A 26,772-nucleotide genomic window follows, 5' to 3' on the forward strand; every position below is an offset into this window, starting at 1 on the left:
CATTTCATAATACACAGTAAGATAGACGGAAAAAGAGGTTAGAGAAGGACATAACGGCTTAGAAACCCGAGGGAATATTTTAAAAGATCCTTTGCATCTGATTTGATCAGAATTGTTGGCAATAAAATTAATATAGCCAATTTGATAAACAATGCTCGATAATCGGGCATGCTATAGAAAGACGAAGAAGATAGGTTTATTTCTAACCAATAGAAACCAATAATGTTATTTGAAAATAAATAATTTTAATGCATACCTATTGTTCTGGAAATATCAACGTCATCTGCTTCCTTTTCAGAAATACAAATTAATGCTTGAATCCTCTGTTCATCTGATGAAAAATCCAAGCAATAGTTAAGAGTAGAGTACATAATGTACTTATCCGACAAATCTAAACCATATAAAGATCCATTTGTTTGAAGGTAAAACTCACCATCCAACCTGATTTGTAACATTTTGGACTCACAAGATCTTCCATGAATAATGAATTGGTCCGGTACGAGTTTGCCGTACGGTTGTGTTAAGTTATAAAAAACAAAATCTTCATCTTGTGATCCATTTTTAAAACTACATACACCATTATTAAGATATGAATGATTTTCACAGCACTTTCTCACACAATTTTTAATATTACAAACGCAACCGTAAATGTTTGAATTTTCCACAAAATAGTTTTGAGAACTAAACGTGATTCCATCTTGTGTTATATTCTCGCCCTCTTTATAGCCATCAGTAATATTTACACTTAGAAACTTTGGACATGTCGCACAAATCGTTAAAAATAATTCGGATATCACAAATACATATAAAACTCTAAACATTTTCCGTATTTTCGAATAGTTTGGGTCAAAAATCAGTGATTTACTACCAAAAACAACCGTTTGTAATATGTTAGGTAGTACAAGTAATTATACTAATGAGGGTCGCAGTAGGGTCGAAATGACGGAAAATGTAATTAAAAATCTATTTTTATTTTCTGAGTTATTGCATTGTGTATAAATGTTATCTCTTGTAAATTAGTGTTGTATGTTATAGATAATTATTCTAATAGCAGTATTAGGAGAAATATTACACCTTTCTTATTAATTTCAACTAAAAACCAAAAATTGTTTTGTGTTCTAATGGGCATTACACAAAATGTTAACTCTTTTAAAATAATGTTGTTTATTTTGTTATATAATAATATTGTTAAGTTTGTGAGGTCGCCACTGTTGTCCCCCTGTCGCCATCTTGGAAAAAATAGTGCATTTTTCGTAAATTAGCAACCCTACCGAACATTTTATTAGACATTATTTGTAACAGACATTATCGGTAACCAGCACCCTGAGCAGAATGTATGGACGAATTTTGAGAAATATGATCGAGGAAGAATATAAGCACAATGAAGAGGAAGAACAAAGCGGGTTCCGTGCAGGAAGATCATGCACTGAGAACGTATTTTGTTTTAAATAAATAATAGAAAAAAGATCGGCTAAGAATCTAGAAACTCATATTACTTTTGTAGACCTGCAAAAAGCATATGACAACATCCCCTTAACAAAACTGTGAACAACGTTGAAAAGATCTAACATCAACCACACATTGATAAATGCTGTACAAGAACTATATAGAGACTCAAAGGCACAGATAAAAACAGGAAAATATCTAACGGAAGAATTCCTGGTTACAAAAGGATTGCGACAGAGATGCTGTATCTCACCAACCTTATTCAAGATATATGTTGCAGCGGCATTGGAAAGATGGAAAAGAAAGGTGCATAGGATAGGTATAGAGCTTAGCAATGAATGTATATATACACTCCAGTTTGCTGATGACCAGGTAGTGCTAGCGACCGACAGGGAAGACATGCAGTACATGCTTAGAAAACTGATAGAAGAATATAACGACTGGGAAATGAATGTCAATACAACAAAAACCAAATATCTTTGTATTGGAAACGAGTCAGATAACATAGACCTCGAAAACGGACAACATATTTCCTGCTATCAGAGCTATGACTACTTGGGTGTTACCTTTGACAATACAGGAACTGATACACGGGAAATAGAAAAACGAATCATTCCAGCAAAGAAAGTCTTAGGATGTCTCAATGGTATACTGTGGAGTAAAGAGATAACGAAAAGAAGAAAATTTAATATATATGAGACCATGATTAAAACTACTCTTCTTTATGGCGCTGAGACATGGAGAATTAGTGAAAAGAACAAAAAGCGAATAGAAGCAGTAGAGATGGATGTAATGAGAAGATCTTTAGGTATTTCCAGACGAGACCGAATCAGAAATGATGTAATAAAACAACGTATGGGAATAGAAGGAAATATAACTCAAGATATAGAGAAGAAACAATTAAGGTGGTATGGGCATGTTCAACGGATGCCAGCAACAAGACTCTCCAAAAAAGTAGTAGAATGGCAACCGATAGGTAGACGGAAAAGAGGAAGACCCAGATTACAATGGCAGCACGGCGTAAACAAGTCCACGAGCGAAAGAAATTTAACAACAAACGACTGCGAAGATAGGAAGAGATGGTGTTTAGGTATCGGACAACGTCGAAAGACGTTCTAAACCGATGTATATATATATATATATATATATATATATATATATATATATATATATATATTTGTAAAAAAAATAAATTATCCAAAACTTTATTTGTATTATTTTTTATCAATATTGTTCTCAAGCTATTTTCGTGTGGAATCTTAAAGTAATTACTATTTTAATGGGAATAAGCCACAATTGAACTTTAAAATAAGTTTATTGAAACATCAATAATTTTATTTTAAACTTCAATTGTGGCTTATTCCAATTAAAATGGCAATAGGGTAACAGCACCAGTTATTGGCCTCTAAAGGAGAGCACGTCGATATATATATATATATATATATATATATATATATATATATATATATATGAAATGTTTTGACACTGTGGACTATTATGACTATTTTTGACATCATGGAGTTTTATTATTATTTCGTTTAACAGTTGGATAAACCAAATGCTAAGTGACAGACTTTTCCAAGTAAACCTAAATTGGAAAAACAGTAAGTAAACAGTTATGTCTCCTCTTCTTTTTAATATTTATACGTCAGATGTACCAACTACCACCTCGCGCCAATTTACTTATGCCGATAACATGGCTCTGGGTGCTCAAGAAGAAGACATAAAAATCGCCGAATCCACCATTGAAGCAGATCTGAACACTGTTAACAGATACTTTAAGAAATGGGGCCTACAACCAAATCCATCGAAGACTGAAGTAACTTTCCATCTTAACAACCACAAGACAAATTACAGACTAAACATAGAATGCGATTGAACCATTCTAAAGCACAGTTCGAACCCAAAATACCTCGGTGTAACTCTAGATCGTACCCTAACTTTTAAACGGCATTTGGAAAACACTTCAGCAAAAATAAAGACCCGTAATAACATTATTCAGAAATTAGCAAATACATCATGGGGGTCTTATGCAGAGGTCATCAGAATGAGCGCGCTGTCCTTAGTATATCTTACTGCAGAATATTGCGCTCCTGTCTGGCTAAACAGTCATCACACAAACGTCATAGATACCCAGTTAAACCAAACAATAAGGCACATAACGGGAACTATAAAGCCCACACCAACCCAATGGCTTCCAGTTTTAAGCAACATCGCTCCACCAGCAACAAGACGACTAGCCGCACTCAACACCCTAGTTCAAAAATGCCAACAAAACCCAGCACTACCGATAAATACAGACATCGCTGAGCTGGACCAAAGAGAGTTAAGACTGAAATCCAGACATCCACCTACTAGAACTGCTACAAGATTGGCTGATTTCACTACTGAGGAGCACTGGATGGGCGAATGGAATCCAGATATGAGAAATGCTAATCTCATAGAAAACCCTACAATTAAACCAGACGGCTTTTCTCTTCCTCGTCGTGAATGGTGCAACCTTAATAGAATACGAGTTGGTCATGGAGTTTGTAACAAGTCTCTGAACCAGTGGGGTATAAGTGCCAGTCCGGGATGTGACAAATGCAGCGCTGTTGAACAAACAATCAACCACATCGTCTTCGAGTGCCCAGCCACCAAGTTCGCTGGCAGTCTTTAAGAAATCCACCAACTCACTCCCAAGGGAAGAGATTGGCTTCGAGGCTGTAACCTTCGACTTTAATAATTTTTATTTTATATGTTCTATGTTTGTGTTTTATTATTTATTATTGTTATTGTCATTATGTTTCTTTAATGTAAAACCGCAATGTGTAAAGTCATACGAATATATATATATATATATATATATATATATATATATATATATATATATATATATATATATATATATGTGTGTGTGTGTGTGTGTGTGTGTGTGAATTGAGACGCCGAATATATAAAAGTAAATGGCGAAAGGAACACAATTTGTCAAACTTTCCGTGTATGAGTTGGTATCAATAGACTGTTCTAACGTTATTTCTGTATGCCCTACGACTATAGACAGTCGGGAAGATACAAACTCAAACACGGAAAGACAGCGAATGTGTCCTGGTATTTTCACTATTCTAGTGTAATGCTGCAAATAGCGTCACCTATTTTGGTAGCCTTAAACGAAAACGACTATCGTTTTTTGTCTTTTTGAGCTGTACGAATTGTGTAAAAGATTTACAAATTTCAGCAAGAGCTTTGCTACGAGTTTTTAGTGTGCATCTTCCCGACTGTAGTCTGAAGACCTAGAGCATACATAAATACCCTTATAACAGCTTATCGATACCAATTCATACACGGAAACTTTGACGAATTATATTCCTTTCGCCGTTTTAATTATATATATTTGGCGTCTCAATTCATCAAAAGCACTTAAAGACGTATTCGAAAGAAAAAGTATATTTACCAAGCTTACATTAAAAAAGAAGCTATTTACTTTGAAGTGTAAAAGAGATCAAAAACTGGAAGACCATTTTATGAATTTTGACAAAATTTTAAGAGAACTGGAAAGTGTAGGTAGTAAGTTAGATGAATCAGACAAAGTATGTCATGTTCTTTTAGTATGCAGTAGAAACATTAAACACTTAGGTAACTATGGAGATCGGTAAATCTAGATTATTGGATGGAGATCTGAAGAAATTTAATAAAAACAAATCAGCTAATATGAGCAATGAGGCAGCGTTCAAAGTAAGTGATATTAAAGTCTTCAAATGTGGTAAAATGGGCCATAAATCATATGACTGTAGAGGCAGAACTTCTAACCGGAGTAGAGGAAGTAGTAGTTCCAGAAGACATGGATTTTATAGAAGTGCCAATACAAATAGAAGTAACTCTGAGCGTGCAGGTTATGTAGAAGAAAAATTGGGTTTTATTGCGATAAATTTCATTAATGAAGTTGAAAACTAGAAAACGTCCAGTGGTGTTAGTAGCGGCGAAGAAATGATGCAAAATGAAGAGACAGTTTATCCTGCAATGAACTGTGGGGCACATAATGAGGTAAATTTTGTTTTAGATTCAGGTTGTACTCAAATTTTTTTATCAGATAAACTTGTGAACCATATTATTGATGTAACAAATTTACATAAAACAAGTTTTGTACCAATTGCAAATGGTTACAAATTAAAATCAACTAAATAAGGTAAACTTAGAGGAATATATAACGGAACGAACGTAAGTATTAATGGTTTAATTGTTCCAAACTTAAAATATCAGTCAATTTGAAATCAATAATATTACAAATTAACCAGTAGTCTAACAACAAGTCCGGCAAAGTCATATATGACAAATATTCAGGGAAGTGGTTTATGATTTAAAAAATAAACAATATTCCCATTGAAAGGAAGACAGATAAAAAGTGCGGTTGATATAGCGTATGAGAATTTTTTAATATGATTCATAATCGCAAAACTTTCTTGATTTAAACTCATTTTAGTTTATAACATTACATTTAAAGTTAAGTTTAATGATGCTGAAAAATGATCGCAATACGAAATATGAATTACTGGCTTGATTAGATGAATGGCAAAAAGGTACTTAAGGGAATAAGAATAATATGGAAGAAAAAGACACCAGAAATCCACTTACATGCGAAATTTGGCTATTTACAACCTGACTGTCTACAACTTGGGGAATCAATACGGAATCTGTTACCTTTGGGACGAAACCCAAGGAAAAGGGGTCAAACGAGATATCTATGTATATTTACAATTACATTATCAATCAACCAAACATTACTAAGGTTCGAATGATGTCGGACGGGAGTGGCGAGCAACAAAAGAATTCACATTTTGCTGCTATGTGCTTAAACCTTCTTACTGATCACACTAACTTAAAAATTATTATTGATCACAAGTTTTTTGAATAAGAAGATGGAGTGTGATTTACTCCACTCGAAAATCGAAACGAAATCAAAATAATATGTTTTTGTTTATTCACCAGATAATGGGCTTAGATGATAAGAACTGCTCAAATACATCCACGTCCTTTTGAAGTCAGATTCATAATGTTGGATGACATCTTTGATTTTAAATTCTTTGGAATACAGAACTATAAAGTGAACAAAATTCCCATACAACAAGTTTGCTGATTATGATACATTAAAAACGATGCCGTGGTGACAATGTTCTATAAAAAAATTGTAGATGAATTTCAACAAGTAAACAGCATGAAAAGTCGTGGGCGACCAAAAAACGTTGACTTAAACAAAGCTTATGATAAGCAGTTGCCAATTGCGATTAATAAATATAAAGATCTGCAGAAAATATGTTACGATTTAACAATTATTTCAAAGGGGAATCATAACTGTTATAATTCTATAAATGCCAATAAAAATATAAGAGACAATTTGTCGAAGCCAAATGAAAGCGAGGATTCAGACGATACTTAAATTATTCCAAAATATAATATAAGTGTTTTAGTATATTATTATTTCTATTTTTGTAGTTTTCAATATTAGAAAGTTCTTTTTGTTCCACTTTTACCATAATAAAGGTTGATATAATTTCACGTATATGCATTTTATTACAAAATCTACTATGCCACAATCATGAATGTAACTTTTTTCGAAAATTGATGGAAATTTTCGTAAATTTGATATTTTTAAAATATAACTAAAACATCTGTTAATAAAAGTACAAAAAAATGTCGTATTAAATCCTGAATTTTGGCAACTAATTGAAAGTTTAAAAGTCAGACATCTGCTCATTTTGCGCATTTATGGGTGTGGCATTGCACTGACGATATAATCAACAGGTGAATCTACATACTGGCAGACTGATCCCAACAGAACTTCAGACTTGGTATATTTTTGTGTCTCAAAGGGAATTCCACCCGAACTTTAAACAATACAATCTTGCATTGAATTGTCATCCAACTACATACTCTCCTATCATGGTTACGATTTACGATATCCATAAAAAATTTTGAGAAGGAAAATCCACCATTCCTACGTAATAAATGCGCGAATTGAAAAAATTTTCGAAATATTATTGATAACAAATTAGATACAAAAATACCCCTGAAAAGTAACTGCAATGTAGACGAAGTTGTTAAACAATTTACTTAAATAATACAAAAGACAGCTTGGCAGTTAACACTAACCAGACCGTTGGAAACTAAAGAACAATACCTGCACAATGAAATCACAGAATAAGTGTACAAGTGTATAAAGTGTATAAGTGTATAAAGGTATAAATCAGTTTTAAAACCAGTATGGAGTTACGTGATCTAGCTGTGAGGATCAGCGTCCAGGTCCAATGTGGATATCTTGAAGAGGTTTTAATCACAAGTCCTAGGCATCATTACAAATGCACCTAATTAGTTCATTACGCATGACCTTCAAGTCAAGACTGTTAGAGAAAAGATCACAAATTGCTCAGAAAAATATGCTCTGCGGCTTAAAAACCATCCTAACAAACTTGCAATGAACCTTATGAGGCCACTGCCAAATCGAAGACTAAAGTGACACACTTTCAGTGATCTTTCAACAAGATTTCCAAACTAAGTCATTTTTAAAGTCTTTGTGTAGATCTCAAATTTACATATAATTTCTGTTGAAATTAAAATATAAATAGGAAATTGTCATAGGACAACTTCTTGTATAGTATTTTTCATATAAAAATGCGGGCACGTCACAATTTATATAAAGTGACGACACTTATATTTAAAATTTCCAGAACGTCAACCTTAGAGCTCAAATTTTCCTAACACAGCTAATAATACGAAACCCATACGGAACTGCTCGATCTTTCATAGGCGTCAACATGGTATAATAATCAGAAAAATGTAATCATCATTATATTAGGAATTTTAGAATTATGTTTATTATATAACCAAAAACATTTGTTATTATTAATAATATAAATTTTATGAAATAACTCTTTAAGCCTAATATTCCACAAAATAATAATTTTAATTAAATATATTAGACAATTGTACGGAACTGATACTGGAATACTTCAAATTTTTTGACAGTTCAGCGTGTGGCAAAATTGTTTAAAGTGGTGCCGCTTTTTTAGAGTAAGAATTTTGTTTATGTTTTGATTTCTTACACAATTTGATCATACTATATTATATTATTAATAAATTGTATTTATAAATACATATTAAATTTAGATTAATAGCTTTAAAAACTAATTATTGTTGTGTATTGTGATTGTGCTATGCCAAAACAACTAAATAGTCTGTATAAAGCTGATAAGCTTCCATATACGATAGATTATTTTGAACAAGAAATAATGGCGGGACGTTTTTACTATTAATGCTCGAAAAGAGGTAAGTTTAAAATTTAGAATATATAATTTTGTATTAAAATGTTTTCTTATGTATTTTAGTGTGTTGCAGTAATCTTAAAACTAATTGTATTTACTGTTAATATAATAGTTTGACAAATAGTTAAGGCAGACAGCGACGCACTTTGTGAATGTGGGGAAATACAGAACGTGGAGTACCTGAGAGTATGTAGACTTTGCTCATCTCAGTGCACCCTCGATGATTTATGGCTCGCAAATACAAAGGGTGTATAGGTAGCCCGATATTGGGCAGAAAAACTGTAGTCGGATCCAGATACCAAAAAGTAAAGTTGACAAATAGTTGACATTTTAAAAATTCCTCACTTACTAACTATTCTGATGTTTTGGCAACGCTGTGGGGTCTGACGTCGTAAATCTTGAATGACGTGCACGTATTTTTATATGAAAAATACTATATGTAACTTGTAAAATAATTACACAATTGACTTATTGTAATATTATTAGAAATTATAAATAAAGAGAAAGTTAAAAAAAATGAAAATGAAATAAAATAAAAATTAATTAAAACTACTTAAATTAAAAATAATTCTAAAAAATTAGAAATTATATACCAAATAAAATTCTAACTGAATAAGTCGAAAATTATGTTAAATAATTTTATAGTATATATCCAAAAGTGTATATAGGTCAGACAAATAAAAATTTCAAAAAAAGTATAACTGAACACAGCTAATTTGGGACTTCAAATATTAGTTTAATGTACCCCAGAAACATTCTTCATGTTAGATTTAGAAATATTTCTGTACTAAATTGTCGTTATCGCTGTATAATATTATTTTTATTGCAAATGAAGTTATGATAATGGATTTGTATGAAAATCAAGCGGACGTTAGAATAACGAAACAACATACCCCATACTGGCATCTGGTAGCTGTTTGTGATCTCGGTTTCAGAAACGCAGACCAGGGCATGCAGGAAATAATTGGTCTTGTCCACAGTATACAATTCAACACAGAACAAATTTTGATCGATATAATAATCACCGGACTCCCAGAAAATTGAACCATTGGGGGTAAATTTAAAATCCTCAATCCTTGCTTTCGTAAAGTTTGATCTGCACTTAAGATCTTCGTGATAATATTTATCATTTCTAGAAAGTTTTTGTAATTTAGAATTAAAAAGTTTTGTAAAATTTTGGCCCATGTAGAAACACGGTTTTTTTAAAATTACTTCACCGTCTTTACAACACTTTCTGTATTTAATATTTGAATTCTGTTGATTTTGTAATTCACTATTTTTAAAACCGGTGCCATTATTACTAAAACGTTTTACATTCGATTTTCGAACACACAACGACAAAAATTTATCAGTTCCCGTCAAAACACAGAGTTCGTTCATATTTAAATACATTTTTTTTTGTTTTATATACAACTGATTTTGAAATCTCTCGACACTATCACTATATGATATATGTATTACTTCCTTGCAGTAATTAGGCAAGGAAATCACTTTATGGTCATCGCTAATACTATGTTCACACAGTACATTTTGATTCTGATGACAGTACATGTTGCTCACACATTTTTCCGAACTGCATTTCCAAATATTCGTGGAAAAATTATAAAAATTGTCCAAAGATTTATGCACTTTATCACTAAATTCGACATTTTCACTACGCTTTGAAATTAGATTATTTGAGTAAACATTTGTTACAAAAGAACAGGCAAAAAATATTGATTTCAACATCTTGATTAACACAAGTGAAGCTTATGAACAAGAATTTAATAGTGTATGAATTTTTAGAATATTTGAGAATAAAACACGATCCTATCCTATAGAATTTTCTAATTTTAACCTGAAAATTCTTTACGTAAATATTGTTGATAAAACAAAAAACTTCAGTTATTTGTTTTCCTAGTGGGTATGCTCTGGAACAAATCATTGTTTGGTTTATGTAGTGTGAATATTATGTTAGAAATATATTTTTAACTATTACAAATCTTGTTACAATTAACACTTATATTTAATTCATAAAATTCGAAGTCATTAAAATGTTGATAATATTCGACACGATGCAAATTGGTAATAGTCCAGGAGGAATCTGTTTTGAATTGGACATTTATCACAGGACTCTATTTTTTGCTAGAATCACTTTAGGATGTATCTTGTACAATAATCACGATATGCACCAGTCGCAAACCTTGTGCTTAATTTTTTATTTAACGGAATTTAAAAAAAAATCGCTAGAAATTGAAAATGGAATGTTTATTATTTTTTGCTTGCTAAGATGAAAACAAAAATGCAGGACAATGGGGATACCTCTCACCAACACTATGGTGTATACGCTTAACTTTGCAGACGATGAAGTAATAATGACTCGAGTAGAACAAAAGGATCTCATATTATAAACGATATAGACGATTATAGACGATAACACCACGATAAAGCACTGCTATACTAAATCACTATTTCACAAGATGGAACATTAGACAAAGCCATAAGAGAGAGAAATACGTCAGGGAGAAAAGCGGCCAAAATGTTAAACAGCATTTTATGGGACCAATCCATCAGCAAAGAAAATAAAAAAATCGGTTGCCTGCAAAGTCGGTTTTACGGGCGAAGATTTTACGTGACAACGTCTTTTTCTCGGTAGAATATTTATTGATATGAATATTATTAAATTGCACAATAGGAACAAGGAATTGAATGAAAATAAGAATTGCACAAATTTTAACTATAGAAATATATTTTGTTTACTAAAACATTGTACATGTAAACTTAAACTTAACTAATTTCTATTTGAGTGATTTTGTTGAGGATAGGATGATGATATTAGAAATAGCATCGCACCAGCGGACCGATCATGTTTGAGTGGGATTGAGACGCAAGGCATTCGCCGGTCCGGCGTGCCTCTCTCTCGTTCGGTGACTCATCGTAACAGACGTGAGCGGGCGTTACACTTTTTCATGAGTGACTCCGAGCCACAACCTAATTTAAGACGTTGTCACGTCAAAAAGAGGATATATCGTCGGTATACTGCGAAAACCAGGTAAATGTCGGAATACCGAAATCGAGAAAAAACGTTTTTAAAGTTTAGTTTTTTATTGTGAATTAAGCAGTCAGCCTGTTTTTGATATTAGGTATTCTAGTGAAAGATGCATATATCTGAAATGATATTCTATCATTAGTTTGAAAAAGTTAAGGCACCTATCTGACTAATCCTAAATTTAAGTTGGAAATGCTATCATTTACCTGGTTTTACCTGTAAATCTAAATAAATCAATTACTCTTCAAATAACATATTTAACACAAATATAATAAACCAAGTATAATATTTTCCAGTTTTGTGATCGAGATATGAGGCTTTTACTAGGTAATAGCAATGTTTTAAGGTATTAGTAGATATTTATGACATTTAACTGGTTTTCCCTGAAAATTTTGTTAACATCTGTGTGTAGTTATAGTTATTATTTATATGAATGACAGGCAGTTTTATAGAAAAAATCGAATTTATTTCGAATATAATAATAACAATATTATTATTATGAGGCTTCCTCGTCCGATTCGTCACTGAAAGCAGGCTCTGGCAAGATGTCTGTTACATCATTTCCCGTTTTCAAATTACGATATCACCCGTGATATTCCTCTGGTATCACTCCCTTATCCCATAGCTGTACCAAATCTCTCTTTTTTGCTATGCTAATTGGCAAATGTACATCATAAAGTCGTTTACGTTCTTCAAGATTGCTTGTATTAGTTGATAACTTGGCGTGCTTTTTTCTTTTTGACTGCCGTGCAGTATCAGTAAGGAAATAATTGAAGCTTGTTGACATGTCATAATTAAAATAGATTCTGTTTGTCCCTCCTTTCACGCATCTCATTATTTCTATCTTCAACCACATTATTTTTTCGCTGTTTTGGTCTTTTGTCCGGTTTTTAATTAAAGTGTGTGACAAATTTTTTAAATCATAAAAGTCGTAGTATTTAACTTCTTTACATTTGTATGGTTCTATACATACTTTTTTATCATCAACCTTGATATTTTTAGTTCCTCTTGCATTTTGAAAAACAGACAAGTAATCTGGCATCACATAGATAGATCTGTGTTTTTTAGCGGTTTCGATATTACTCTGCATAGAGTCAACTTCCATATAGGAATGTCCAGACTCTAAAAATTTGTGTTCAATAATATTTAAATGGTCTATGTTTTGAACATCCCATAATAGTAAGGCTGAAATATGCTGATTACGATTCTGTCTTCTGCAGGTATCAGAAAATAAACTTATTTCACTTACATATTCTGGAACACATTTTGATAAGTAGTGGAGTATAATGCTTCCTATTTCAGAACTTCCTTGTCTACCGTTAATTTCTGACCAGTCAAAACAGTAAGCTGCATTTGGTAATGCGGCTTCATATACACACAAATTGTAGACACATAATTTTCGAGAATAATATAGTTTTCCAGTCAATCCACTTGGAATCTGTAGTACGGCCTGTAGATCGAAAGTAATTGAAACAAAATCCCGTTGTTCATTAGATCTTTTCTTATCATTTTGTTTTTTAAGATTACATACTTATTTTCTTCTCTGATGTTCTCTGTAACTGTCTTCTAAATCCGATTTGTCAATTGGATTAGCCCTATCATATGTATTACAAACTAAACATTGATTTTTTTTAGCAACAAAAAAGCTTAAATTATAGTCGTTAGAAAATATTCTTTGATATGTAATTTCGCTAACACCTTCCAGTTTCTTCTGCTCACAATCATTTATAAAAAGTTGGTACATTTTTCTTATACTTAAATTTTTGTCCAAATATCTACGCTTTGAACTTTGGCGAATATAATGTGGGCCCATGGTTGGAAAAGACTCAATATGAGCCTTCACGATTTTTCGGGTATTACTGCTTGTTTTATTTGGCGGTGTATGCTTGCCTCTTTTATCCGTATCTGCATAACAGCCTAGAATATCAGTTTTTCTTACAACATCCTGTATTAACGACGCTGATATACAAAGTGTCTTACAAAAAAATTTCTCACATACCTGTATGTCTTGACCATTCAAAGAAAAGTAACACTTTTTGGAAAATGCACGTGGTTTTTTAAACTTCAACGAACTGCAACGACTCTCTTTGGTGGCTCCGTTTTAATACGTGCAATAAGAAAATGTTTTAGGCCTACATATTCTAACTTTCAATAATCACGACATAGTCTTTGTCTGTAATCTTCGCTGAAATAACTGGCACATTTGTAAAAGCACTCTGAACAATTAACTGGTTTTGTCAATTTTGCTGGTCTATGGTATTTTTTTTATTTCATAAGGCAAACCCTAAGCACGCCTCCTTTTTGCGACCTTTATTACCCAATCTTTGGGGTTAACTTTTCTCCAACGTTTTAGTGGACGAACGTCTTTCCATACTTTGTCAAGAAGTAGATTTAATATCCAACTAGCTATTTCAGTTGACACTAAATTGTTCGTGGGTGCACCTATTTCAGTATCTTTTTTCTCATCATTTAGGTTATCAAAGACAGCTGTGTGTAAATCATATAGACTTCCTAGAGAGAGCGATCCCTCTTCACTTGGCTGATATGTGGGGTCTACATCTGAAAAGTCACTATCAAAAATGGATTCCATCATTGAAACTATATTGTTCTCAGAATCATCAAGAATTGAACTGCTGTCTTCAGTTATTCTATCTGTGTATGTGTTATAAAGATCATTTATGGGTTTAGCTTAGTAATCATTTCTAAATTTTAACTCAACCCGTTTTCAGGTAGAATGAAGTAAGTGTACTTAAAGGTTTTTACTAGTCGATATGAAAGAGAAATTTTAATAAATCATACACGTAAAATGTATTAATGACACTTATCACCTTTTTACTGAATATGGTTTGCAGTAGTAGAAATATATTGTTGTCCGGCATAATAATATATGTGGGCTTACTTTGTTTTACATGCAACAGAACTTTAATTTTATGGAAGTAAGTAGCGATATATTGTTTTATTTTAAAATGAAAAGTTGATTAGGTGTAACTTATTTGTTTATTACACAAATTATCTGCTGAATGGTAAGTCGTATCATTTATTGGGTTTTACCTGTATGTAGAGCGGAAAAAGCTGAGAATTTTGGTATACTTAACTCAATATTTTAAAATTTGTCATTTATCTGGTTTTCGCAGTATACCGACGATATGAGACTATAGTAAAAAGTATCACTTTATACAGCTGTGAGGTATGGCCACTGAAAGAAAGAACACTGGCAACGCTGAAAGCGACGGAAATGGATTTTTGGAGAAGAGCCGCAGGAAGATCTAAAAGAGAAAGAATTACCAATAAACGCATTAGAGAACTAATGGGAATCTAACGAACAATCACAGATGACCTAACAACAAAACAACTTATCTTGTTCGGACACATACAAAGATTGGATGAACAACGAATACCAAAAGAAATATTAAAATGGTAACCAGAAGGAAAGAAAAAACGAGGTAGAGCGAGGAAAAGTTGGAGCTAAGGAATAAATAAAGAACTGAGAGAGAGGACCATAGAAGAAGACCTATGGAACAACCGGACTAAGTGGCGATTGGAAGTCGGAAAACGGCGGAAAACGTTATAAATCTACAAGTAGTAGTAATATGTTTATGTTTTAAAAAAATAGCAGTAATTGGGAAAAAAGTTCAAAAAATTAATTTTTTACTTTAAATTTTTTTCGACACCTTAAAGATAATTTACAGCCTTCTTATTCCGCCTAGAAAAACTATATAATATAACTTAAATGTGTGCTAAATTTCGTTAGGATCTATTTAATAATCAATCCAGAGTCCTCAAAAATCTTGCAAATTTTCAAAATTATGCTGTGACCTCTATCGACAGTGATTAAGATATCGAGAGTCTAGTGAAAATAGGTGAATAGAGTGCATTGAAAGAACAAGAAACAAAGATTAAAAAAGAACGTAGCATTTGGAGAGTGCCGACAGAAGTGAATACTTCTTATTTACTATATATATTGTTTATAATTCTTTATAATTTTTTATAATCTTTTTAGAATTTTTTATATTTTTAATTTCATTTAGTTTACTTTATTTTATTTCATACAAATATTTAAAAATCAAAATTAACCAAGTCGTTTTCGATTTAAAATAGTTATTTAACCAACAAGTGTATTAATAAGGGCGATTAACAATTGAGATATTTTAACGCGTGAGCGAAGCGAGCGCGTTAATGTTCGAAATTTTTAATCGCCATTTTAATTCACGAGTTCGTTACAAAACTTTTCCGTCGACCGAACTTTTCAGAAATAAAAATATCTTAGTTTAAATTTTTATTTACTTAACGATAAATAATGACATACAATGACAGACAGTACTTACAACGGCTACCTATGTCATTTTAAATAATTTTTTAGTGGGAATATAAATAGGTACCTATATGTTTGGTTGCCTACACCACAGGTCACTGCCAATCACAGAGCGTTAAATGTGGTTAAATTAATTTATACAAGCAATGTATGTTGTGTTGCATATAATAAAATCGTTCATTAATAGGGGTCATTAATCAATGATTTTGAGGGTGTTAAAATTAATCATAAATGGATGGTCGACGGAAAAATATATTATATAACATTAAAATAACGAAATAATATAATAAATATAATAAATTATAACAAAGCTATTTCATCTAGCCTTAGAATGTGTACCACGAAATATAAATAAAGGAAATCTAAGAACAAGAGGTGGTTAAATAATCGCATATGCAGACGATCTTGCTATTATTGCAAAGAACAGGAATACAATATAAGAAATGCTAGAAGAAATAAAAGAGAAAGGGAAGGTAATGGGTCTAAGATTAAATAAAAAAAAGACAAAAATATTAAGATTAGGGAAAAAGCCAGAAAAAATCAAAATAGGAAGATCTGAGTTTGAAGAAGTAGAATACTTCAAATACCTAGGAGTTACAATAAGCAAAATCAGAAAAAGGAAGTCCGAAATAAAAGAAAAAATATTAGCAGCGGATAAAACTTATGTTTCAAACAAAAGATTACTTAAAAGCAAAACAGTGACTAAGAAAACTAAGATGAACATTTATAACACCATAATTAGGCCAATATTATTATATGCAGGAGAAACAATAACGATGGTCAACAAAGATGAAGAAGACTTAAGAATAGCGGAGAGAAATATTATGAGAACCATACTGGGACCAGTCAGAACAGAGCAAAATGAATATAGAAGCAGAACAAATGCAGCGATCAAGGAAGAACTTGAGGAAGACATCGTGACTAAAATAAAGCAATGCAGAATTAGATGGTTAAGTTACATTTGGCGAGCAGGAGATGAAGCAGTGACATACGCAATGATAGAATGGAATCCAGAAGGAAGAAAGAGAAGGGGAAGACCAAGATCAAAGTAGCTGCAAGAAGTTGAAGAATACCTCCAAACGGCAGGAGTCATGGAGAGGAAACATTAGAGACAGGAAAAATGGAGAGATATCGTCAAGGAGATTAGATAATGCAGGAGCAATGCGATCAATTTGTGGCAATTCAACATTCAACGTTCCAAACAATAGGGGTGTAGAGCTAGTTCGCGTCCGTAGTAGAATACTACACGTGCACCCTGGGTAACGCTAAATGAACTAGCACATACTGGCAGTCAGACAATCCTTAGAATCTCCTGACTAAACAACACTTCCAACGAAAGATGATAAACAAAATAAACGGCCCTTGTGAGGACCGCACAACCAGACCAATCGGACCTATAGTTCGAATTTGTTATATAAACATAGAAGGCATAAGCTATGCTAAAAGCCAGTTTTTATCAAAACTATTAAAATATGACAACATTGACTTAGTTGCTATACAGGACACCCCCTGCGAAACAGAGAAGCAACTACAAAAAGGGGCAAAATACCGGGCTATGAACCATTAGGCGCAACTTACCACCGAGCATACGGCACAGCCACATATGTCAAAGAAGATATTGAAAATGCTTCGCTAATCTCTACTTCCACTGATGACTGTATTTATAATGTGGTCATAAAAATCGCTAACATTACCGTGTCCAACATTTACAAGCCACCTGCTACGTCGTGGCCAGCCCAAGCAATTGAAGTACATCCTCACCCTGCTGTATACGTTGGAGATTACAATAGCCATCATGAACAATGGAAGTACAAAAATAATGATGCGAATGGGAATGCTTTAATAAAATGGGCAGAAGACGAACGCCTGTACCTTTTGTTTGATGCCAAAGATCGATCAACCTTCAGATCCGCGGCATGGAGGCGGGAATACAACCCCGACCATTGCTTCGTCTCGACCGACAACAAAGACATACCTTTAGGGGCTTCACGAAGAGTTCTAACTGATTTCCCACACAGCCAACATCGACCAGTAATAATAGAAGTAGGGACGCAAATCCCTTTAATTAGTTATATCCCACGTCCAAGATGGAATTTTAAAAAGGCCAACTGGACTGACTTCTCTGCGGATCTGGATAAATGTCTAGGGTGGATCACACCTAATATCAAAAACTACCACAGATTTGTTGGTGCCGTCCTAAGTGTAGCCAAAAAACACATACCAAGAGGCTATCGCAAAGAATATATCCCTGGCTGGTCGGAAAATAGCGAGGAATTATATCAGAGCTTTCTTGAAACTGGCGACCAAGAAATAGCGGATGAACTACTGTACAGCCTAGACGCCGCTAGAAGCCAAAAGTGGACCGAAACAGTGGAAAGTCTAAACTTCCAGAAATCAAGCAGACAGGCATGGTCATTACTGAGAAAATTAGGGAGTGGTATCCGTACGAAACGCCGAGAGGCAGCCGTAAAGCCAGATGCCGTAGCATCACATATAGTAAAAACATCCAGGACACCAAAGTATAAAGCACACACCATTTTCGTAAAGAGAGAACTTAAAACTTTAAAACACGTAGCCACAGAAACGGAGCATTCCCTCCCCTTCACCAGCGAAGACATATCAAAGGCTCTTAAAGACGTTAAGCCAGCAAAGGCACCAATATTTGATAATATTCACCCTGAATTCCTAATAAATTGTGGCAAGTATACAAAAGTTTGGCTGGCTCGATTTTTCACAGACATCATGGTAACTGGAAATATTCCACAAGAACTAAAGATAATAGCCATACTAAAGCCAGGCAAACCCGCCGACAACCTAAAAAACTACAGACCAATTGCGCTTTTCTCTGCCATCTACAAACTATAAGAGAGTCTTATATATAATAGAATCAGTACAGAACTGTTCCAGGCGATCCCAGTCGAACAAGCGGGTTTTCGACCAGAACGAAGCTGTGCAGACCAGGTAATGTCACTCACCACCTACATCGAAGCGGGTTTCCAAAGAAGACTTAAAACTTCAGGGGCATTTATTGATCTCTCGGCAGCTTACGATACAGTATGGAGAGAGAGGCCTTATATACAAAATTCTCCGTGCAATCCCCTGTAAACCAATAGCACGCCTAATATATAGCATGCTCAACGACCGAATGTTTCAAGTAGTGATGGGCACAGATATCAGCCTACCAAAGAAACTTAAGAATGGCCTACCACAGGGGTCAGTGCTCTCTCCACTACTATTTAGCTTATACCTAGCAGATATGCCGGAAACACAGTCAAGAAAGTTCGGATACGCCGATGACTGGGCCCTCGCTACACAATGCAGAATACTAGAAATGTCTGAAGAAGTTCTGACGGCAGACTTATATACATTGGGCAAATATTTTCGCAAGTGGCGACTTCAACCAAATGCATCCAAAACAGAAGTTAGTTGCTTTCACCTGAACAATAAACTTGCTGGAAAGGAACTCAACATACGGTTTGAAAATACCACACTCACCCACAACAAAACACCGAAGTACCTGCGCGTAACACTAGACAGAACGCTATCATTTAAAGAGCATTTAACAAAAACTGCCCAAAAGTTGAGTACAAGAAATAACATTATACAGAAGCTCTGCGGTACCACCTGGGGAGCATCGGTTTCCACTCTCCACTCTACTGCCTTAGCCCTTGTTTTCTCGACCGCTGAATATTGTACTCCAGTCTGGCTACACAGTCCACACGTAAAAAAGGTCAACAATCAGCTGCACAGCACTATGAGGATGATAGCTGGTACAATTAAATCAACTCCCACCCAATGGCTTCCAGTATTAAGTCACATCCCTCCACATTTAGGACGAGTCGACGCACTTACACGTGAATACAAAAAGATCATGAACAATATAAACCTGCCGATCCACCAAGATACCGAGGATGCACGAAATACCCGTCTCCGTTCTAGAAAACCACCAATGAAAACGGCAAGAATGATACATGAGGAGTTCAACATCACGAATGCATGGTCCCAAGAATGGAACGAATGGCAAAATAACATGCCCTGCATTACCCACAAGCCACCAGGTTTTGATCTTCCACGCAAAACATAGTCCACTCTAAATAGGATCCGAACCAGACATGGCAGATGTGCATACATGCTACATAAATGGGGAAAGAACCCGTCTCCTCAATGTGACTGTGGGGAGAACCAAACCATCGACCACATTATTCAAGAGTGTCCCTCAAGATCCTACAATGGTAGCCCTGAAGACTTCCTGTTTCCAACTTCAGAGTCAATTGATTATATAAATACACTTGATGTTTGTTTGTAACTATTTAAAGTTTGTCAAATACCTATATTACTAGTGTTTGTGTATTTGTTCTAAATGTGTTGTAATTGCCATACGATAAATAAATCCAAACAACAAGAAATAGGTTAATCCGAGTTAATAGTAAAATAAAGGTAGAAGATATCAGCATAGCTCGCCACAAAAGAAAAAAATATAATAAAATATAATTTTCCATTTTCTTTTTTTCTTACTATTTACGATACAAAAATATTATTAAACAAATATCTGATAACTATTTTAATGGGAATAAGCCACAATTAAAGTGTAAAATAAGTTTATTGACGTTTCAATTTCCACTTTGGAAATCGTTCTCAAAATACAAACATTAATAGATTATTAATTTATTAATGTTTGTATTTTGAGAACGATTTCGATTGAAACGTCAATAAACTTATTTTAAACTTCAATTGTGGCTTATTCCCATTAAAACAGTAATAGCTTTAAAAGGCCACAAGAAAATAGCTTCAGAAAAATATCTGATACTTTAAACGAAGTCTTTCTAAACATTATACAAAATTACATGAACAATTATAGTATACTTACCAATTACTTGTAGACGTCGTATATATAATACTTCTTCTGGTTCTCTATCATCAGGTATCTCACATATATGTGCTCCATTACTCAAAAGGCAATAGGAGTTTATGGGATAACTTTTATTTGCGGGGGTATAAAATATCTCGCCATCTTTTTGTATAAAGTAATCATCCTCATTCTCTACTTGAAGGATACTCTCTTCTGATTCACAGTTAGGATGTCCACTTGTAATATAATATTCCGATAGTTCAGAAGTTAAATACAAATCTGTGTCATTGTAGAACCTAAATGGAGGTTTCAGATCTTCCTCTATGCATAAATCAGGAATATTGAGTGAGTTATCATCAGAGCAACACCTCCTTACACATTTTCTTACTTTACAAATACACCTTCTAATTCTATAATCGTCCAAAGGATTACGTGTTCCAAAAGTTGTAGTGGATATGTCTATCTCAAACATTATGGAACATGGATCATGTGCACCCCAACATACCGAACAAATTATCAATACACTTAAAAATATATGTATATCCATTGTGATACTTTCTTCAGTAAGGTAAAATTTATACTGCAGTAATCGCGTAATATTAACTTTATCGCAAATACTATAACCCAAACTTAACCATAATGATAAGTAAAAACTGTCTGAATAATGTTTTATTAATTTGTAAGAATAACAACTCAGTGGCAGTTCGTAATTTAAGAGACAAAAAAAATAAACAAGTTGGAAATTCCCTCGTTAATTTTTATTTATTCCTTCAATTCTTGTTATCTCGAATTTTAAATTATAAAATTTATTTATTTATTTATAAAGCTCAAAAGGCCTTAAAGGGCTAGGGCTGAAACGTTTATTTTTCTATTAAAATTACCATTTACGTTTATTGATATAAAATACGTTTAAAACTTCTCATAGTTTTCTCATACGTTTTATTAGCACGTCCTTCCATTGATTTCTGCCCAATGCTTTTTCTTTCCAATTCTCAATATCGTCAATTTACAAGCAAAACACACTAAGTCATTTTTGTAACAATAAAACACTGAAAACTTTGTTTTCAAAACTTCCACAAAATTTATTTTAAATTCTTATCACTACAGCTGTTTCGGCTGATTGCCTTTCTCAAGTGATCTGTTTCTGGCATGGGTTTACACTTTATAATCTCTAATGAAATAGGTTGAGGAGGGGAGAACTGTTTGTCTCAAGCTGGTCATTCAGAATTACATCTGTGTTTTTTAATTTGTTGATTTCCATAGATTCTAACAAAGATAGCTTAAGGCCTTTATTTTGAATGTGGAGAATTTTAAATTCGTCATTAAAAGAATGATTATGATCTAGAAGGTAAAGTGCGTATGTAGAATCTGTTTTTCTATTATTGAAAGCCCTTTTATGTTCTGCTATTCGTTTATTAAAATTTCTACCGGTTTGACCAATGTAAGTTTTTGGGCAGTCGCCACATTTAAGTTTGTACACACCACTGTGTAAGTGTTTTTTATGTTGGCTCTTGTTGTTTTTAATATATTTGCCTAGGTTGTTATTTGTTCTGAAAGCTGGTGTTATTCCTTTCTTTTTTATGTGTTTGGCTATTTTTGTTGATATTTTGCCTATATATGTAATCGAGCAGAAGGCTCTGGGTTTTTTCTCTGGTGGTGGAAATACTAAGTTCAGGGCTTTCTTGTGTAGTTTTTGATTTAACATTTTATTAATTGTTTGTTCGTTGTATCCATTTTTTACCGCTATTTGCTTAATGATATTTAATTCTGTCTCAAAATTGTATTTCGACATAGGAATTGCTGTTAATCTATGTGACATACTATGATAGGCTGCCAGTTTATGTTGTGTGGGATGGGATGATGAATTGTGAATAGTCGTGTCAGTATGGATAGGTTTATGAAATATGGAGAAGTCATGTTTGTTTTTAAGTCTGGTAATTTTTAAATCTAAAAAATTTATGGATTGATTTTGTTCTGTTTCTATTGTAAATTCAATATGACTATAAAGAGAATTAATATACGATAAAAATTGGTCGAGTTGCCTGTTAGTTCCTGTGAAACATACCAGTACGTCGTCTACGTATCTCCACCAATATAAAAACTGTTTGAATATGGGATGTTTTGAAATCTTTGTCTCTAGATGATCCATAAAAATATCTGATAGCAATGTGCTTAGAGGAGTGCCCATTATAAGTCCTGCACTGTTATTTGTATATAAGTCATTATTAAATTCAAAGTAGTCCTGGTTTATGCAAACTTCAAGAAGATGTAAAATTTCAGATGTAATGATTGGATTTGTACTATTTTGGTCTGAAAGGTTTTTTACTAGAATAAAAGTTTCTGTAGGAGGGATACTAGGAAAAAGATTTTTTACGTCAAATGAAATTAATCTGGAGTTGTTAGGTAACTGAAAATGTTGTATTTTATTAACTAGTTTTATTGTATTTTTTATGGTAAATTTAGGTGAAAATTAAGTGTGTTCTAAAATAAAATCTCTAACAGTTTTTTTGAAAGTTTATATGACGGAGCTGTATAAAAAGACACTACAGGTCGTATTGGGTGATCCGGTTTGTGTAGTTTAATGAAAGAGTATAATTTAGGAGGCTGTGGGTTCATGATACTGAGGTATTTCTGTTCTATTGGATTTACTATTGATTTTGAATTTTCTAACGCTAGCTTAATTTGTTTTTGATACTTTTCTGTTGGATCTTTGTGTAACGTTTCAATGTTTTGATTATTTAAAAATTCTATTGTTTTGTTATTATATTCTATTTTATCTATAGCAATAGTAGTGTTACCTTTGTCTGCTTTTGTAAACACTACAACAACTAAAAACAACAACATAAAAACCATTGGAATTAAACCATGACAGATCATGTAGTAAAACCTACTAAGTCAACAGATAACTGTTTACTGAGTTGTTATGATTATTAACATTTTCACTAAGTCAAAAATAAGTGTTCCTGTTCTTCCTGTTCAGGAAAAATACGTGAATTTTGCGAAAGAAAATTAAAACAATGGAGCCCGATTTGCGACTTAGTTGATTTAGCTTGACTGTGACACTTCTGACCCTGCAAAAACAATTATATATATATATATATATATATATATATATATATATATATATATATATATATATATATATATAAATAGATTAAAAATCTCACCAACATCCAAATCCCTAGAAATGTCTTGAAACTTTTATCTCTCGGACCTAAGTTCGGATTACAACCCCCGCTTAACGATTACTCCGTATGTAAAATTTCTAGCTAACATAAAAAACATACTATCATATTCGGAAGACAATGAGCTTCTCGAATTAAGATCATGTGCTAATAATATTCTCACCAAATATTCACATAAACCTTCCTATGCCAGTTCAGATATAGATGATGTCTATAAGCAAACGTCCACATTCCTTAAAGAACACGCTGACATACCGCAGTACTAATAATGAGAGAGCAATACTTAAACCTGAGTCAACAACTTCTAGATGATAGTAAATATTATCAGCCACTTCTCTGTAATCCTCAACTTACACAAATAAAATAAATAAATTCATCACTAAACTAAAAAATAAAAAAATCATCGATGATAAACTAGCCAAATCCCTCCATAACTATAACGGCAATGCCCCCAGGTTCTATTGTCTTCCTAAAATCCATAAGCCCCAACTGAGTACGCGTCCTATATTATCGTCAATAAACGCTCCTAACACTAATTTAGCCCAATTAACGAAAAATTCTTTCACAAGCATACAACTACAAGAACGATTTTAACATAGTAGACTCTTTCCAGTTCAGTGAATTTATCAATAATTATCAGATACCAAGAGAATATGTCTTAGTAAGCTTCGACGTAGTATTTCTGTTTTCTAATCTCCCACTCTCTAGCGGCGTCACGTCACTCCGGAACCATTGCAATTAAATCCAACCACACAGTCCAGTATCATGGAAAACATTCTCGGAATTAATCAACCGTTTGACATCAATTATCTAATATTTATTGATATATACAATCCTCAAATTTTGGGAACTCCCATGGGATCGTTCGTTTCCCCCATTTTAGTTAATTTCGTACTCGACGACTTTATCAATGAGAGTATTACTAAGATTTCCAGATTTCCTTTGTAAAGTGTTATGTCAACGACTTGATCCTAGCAACACCACCGGATAAGATTTTGAGCACCTTATCAGTCTTCAATAGCGTTGATCCTTACCTTTAATTTACATGTGACCTTGCACAAGAACCCATCTGCAATAAACAAAAGAACCGACATCGACAAGTTGAGCCAGGTTTATCACTCTCTCAACTTAGGAAATAAATAATACCAATTATTTCTTTAGCTAAAATGTGGCTTATTTTCCATTTAAAATAATAACACAATCACCCTATAGTTCCAAGTTTATATAAAAAAAAACATCAAAAAAAAATATCAAATATTTCCGCCATACAAATCCACCCGTACAACTAATTATTCAACGACCCTCGTAGAAGTTCATAATTATGTCTCAAATCTTCACAGGGATTGAAATTTGGTTAATATAATATTGCCCTTAAATTTTCGGTATCGCGTCGCGTCGTTTGCATAGATTGCAATAAATCAGTGCTTTGTTTGTCTTCATTGGAGAAACATCTCTAAATGAAGCCAAATGTCCGTATTAAATGTCTAAATCTTCGTATCTTTGAATATGAACATTATTAACTGCAGAATTTGTGTTTTTTGTTTTTTTTTTTCTTGTTAGGTTTAAATGTTGAGTAAATTGAATATAACATCGATAATATAATACATATGAGTTATGAACTATTAAACACCTGTATATCTTATAAACTCTTTGTCATCTGTTGTATTTTAGAGAACTGATGAAGCCTTAACTTCCTTTTTTTTATTTGCCAACCTGAATGACCGATTAAACCTCTGAAATCACTAGTTAAATACCTTATCTTTCCAAAATTAAATGATGTAAAGATGTAAACCCATATATGGATGTCATAGCCACAAATTCATTGTTAGCTTCAACTACATAAGGCACTGAAGATGATCTGATTAGATCGAAAACGTTATGCTACTGTATAAATTTTGACGACACTTATAAAAGTTTTAACTATATGTTTTTATATACCTAAATACAATGGTGAAGTGTTTTAACTTCTGTATGTTTTTTTAAACGATGGTATACAGCCAACTACTGAGATTTTCCCATAAATTTTTGTATTTAAAAGACGCTCTCTTTTGGGATTGCTTAAGAAAGGAATGTGCAGTTATGTTCGTAATCCCAGTTGACTTCGTGAGAAAATGCTACAACTCAAGTACTGCATACTTACACGTCTTCTTCTCTTCTTCTTGATGTGCCTATCCGTTACTAATGTTGGCGATCATCATGGCAATCTTTATCTTATCTGCAGCAGCGCGGAAAAGCTGCACAGGTGTTGTATTGAACCAGATTCTGAGGTTCTTTAACCAAGATGTTCTTCTTCTTCCTGGACCTCGTTTTCCAAATATTTTTCCTTGCAGGATGGCTTGAACGTCTTCAGAGCCATAAAAATAATCTAGACACAGGGTTTACTTTAAGAAATGCGTGGCATGGTACAGTTTCCTAAAAATTTTAAATTTGAGAGACAACGACATGCCACACACTTGGGATTGACAGTAGAGAAGGGAAACCTGTCAAGTATTGAAAAAGGAAAAAATCATCAGGTTCAGCTAATATCCCACCAGAACTACTAAAAAGCAGGACTGACAAACTATACAGGCAGCTAACCAGCATGTATCAAAAATGTATAAATGGAGAGAATATACCGGACGACAGGAGAACTTATATCAACCATACATAAAAAGATA

The 26,772-nt window shown here is 33.2% G+C and overlaps 1 protein-coding gene across 12 annotated transcripts in view; it reads right to left on the reverse strand.

Annotated features, from left to right (window-relative positions):
- The window catches only part of LOC140447973 (G-protein coupled receptor Mth2-like), a 347,198-nt gene that overhangs the window by 234,871 nt on the left and 85,555 nt on the right, over positions 1–26,772 (reverse strand). For 2 of the 12 annotated variants that reach the window (XM_072540953.1, XM_072540951.1), the window contains exon 1: positions 9,635–10,422. The exons of 5 other annotated variants lie outside the window; for them this stretch is intronic. In XM_072540953.1, the coding sequence (XP_072397054.1) occupies positions 9,635–10,292 (658 nt within the window). In that variant the 5' untranslated portion in view covers positions 10,293–10,422. 5 more of the 12 variants (XM_072540957.1, XM_072540949.1, XM_072540965.1 and 2 more) reach the window with 5 other exon arrangements.

This window comes from Diabrotica undecimpunctata, chromosome 8, assembly GCF_040954645.1.
Source record: "Diabrotica undecimpunctata isolate CICGRU chromosome 8, icDiaUnde3, whole genome shotgun sequence".
Classification (NCBI taxonomy): Eukaryota; Metazoa; Arthropoda; class Insecta; order Coleoptera; family Chrysomelidae; genus Diabrotica; species Diabrotica undecimpunctata.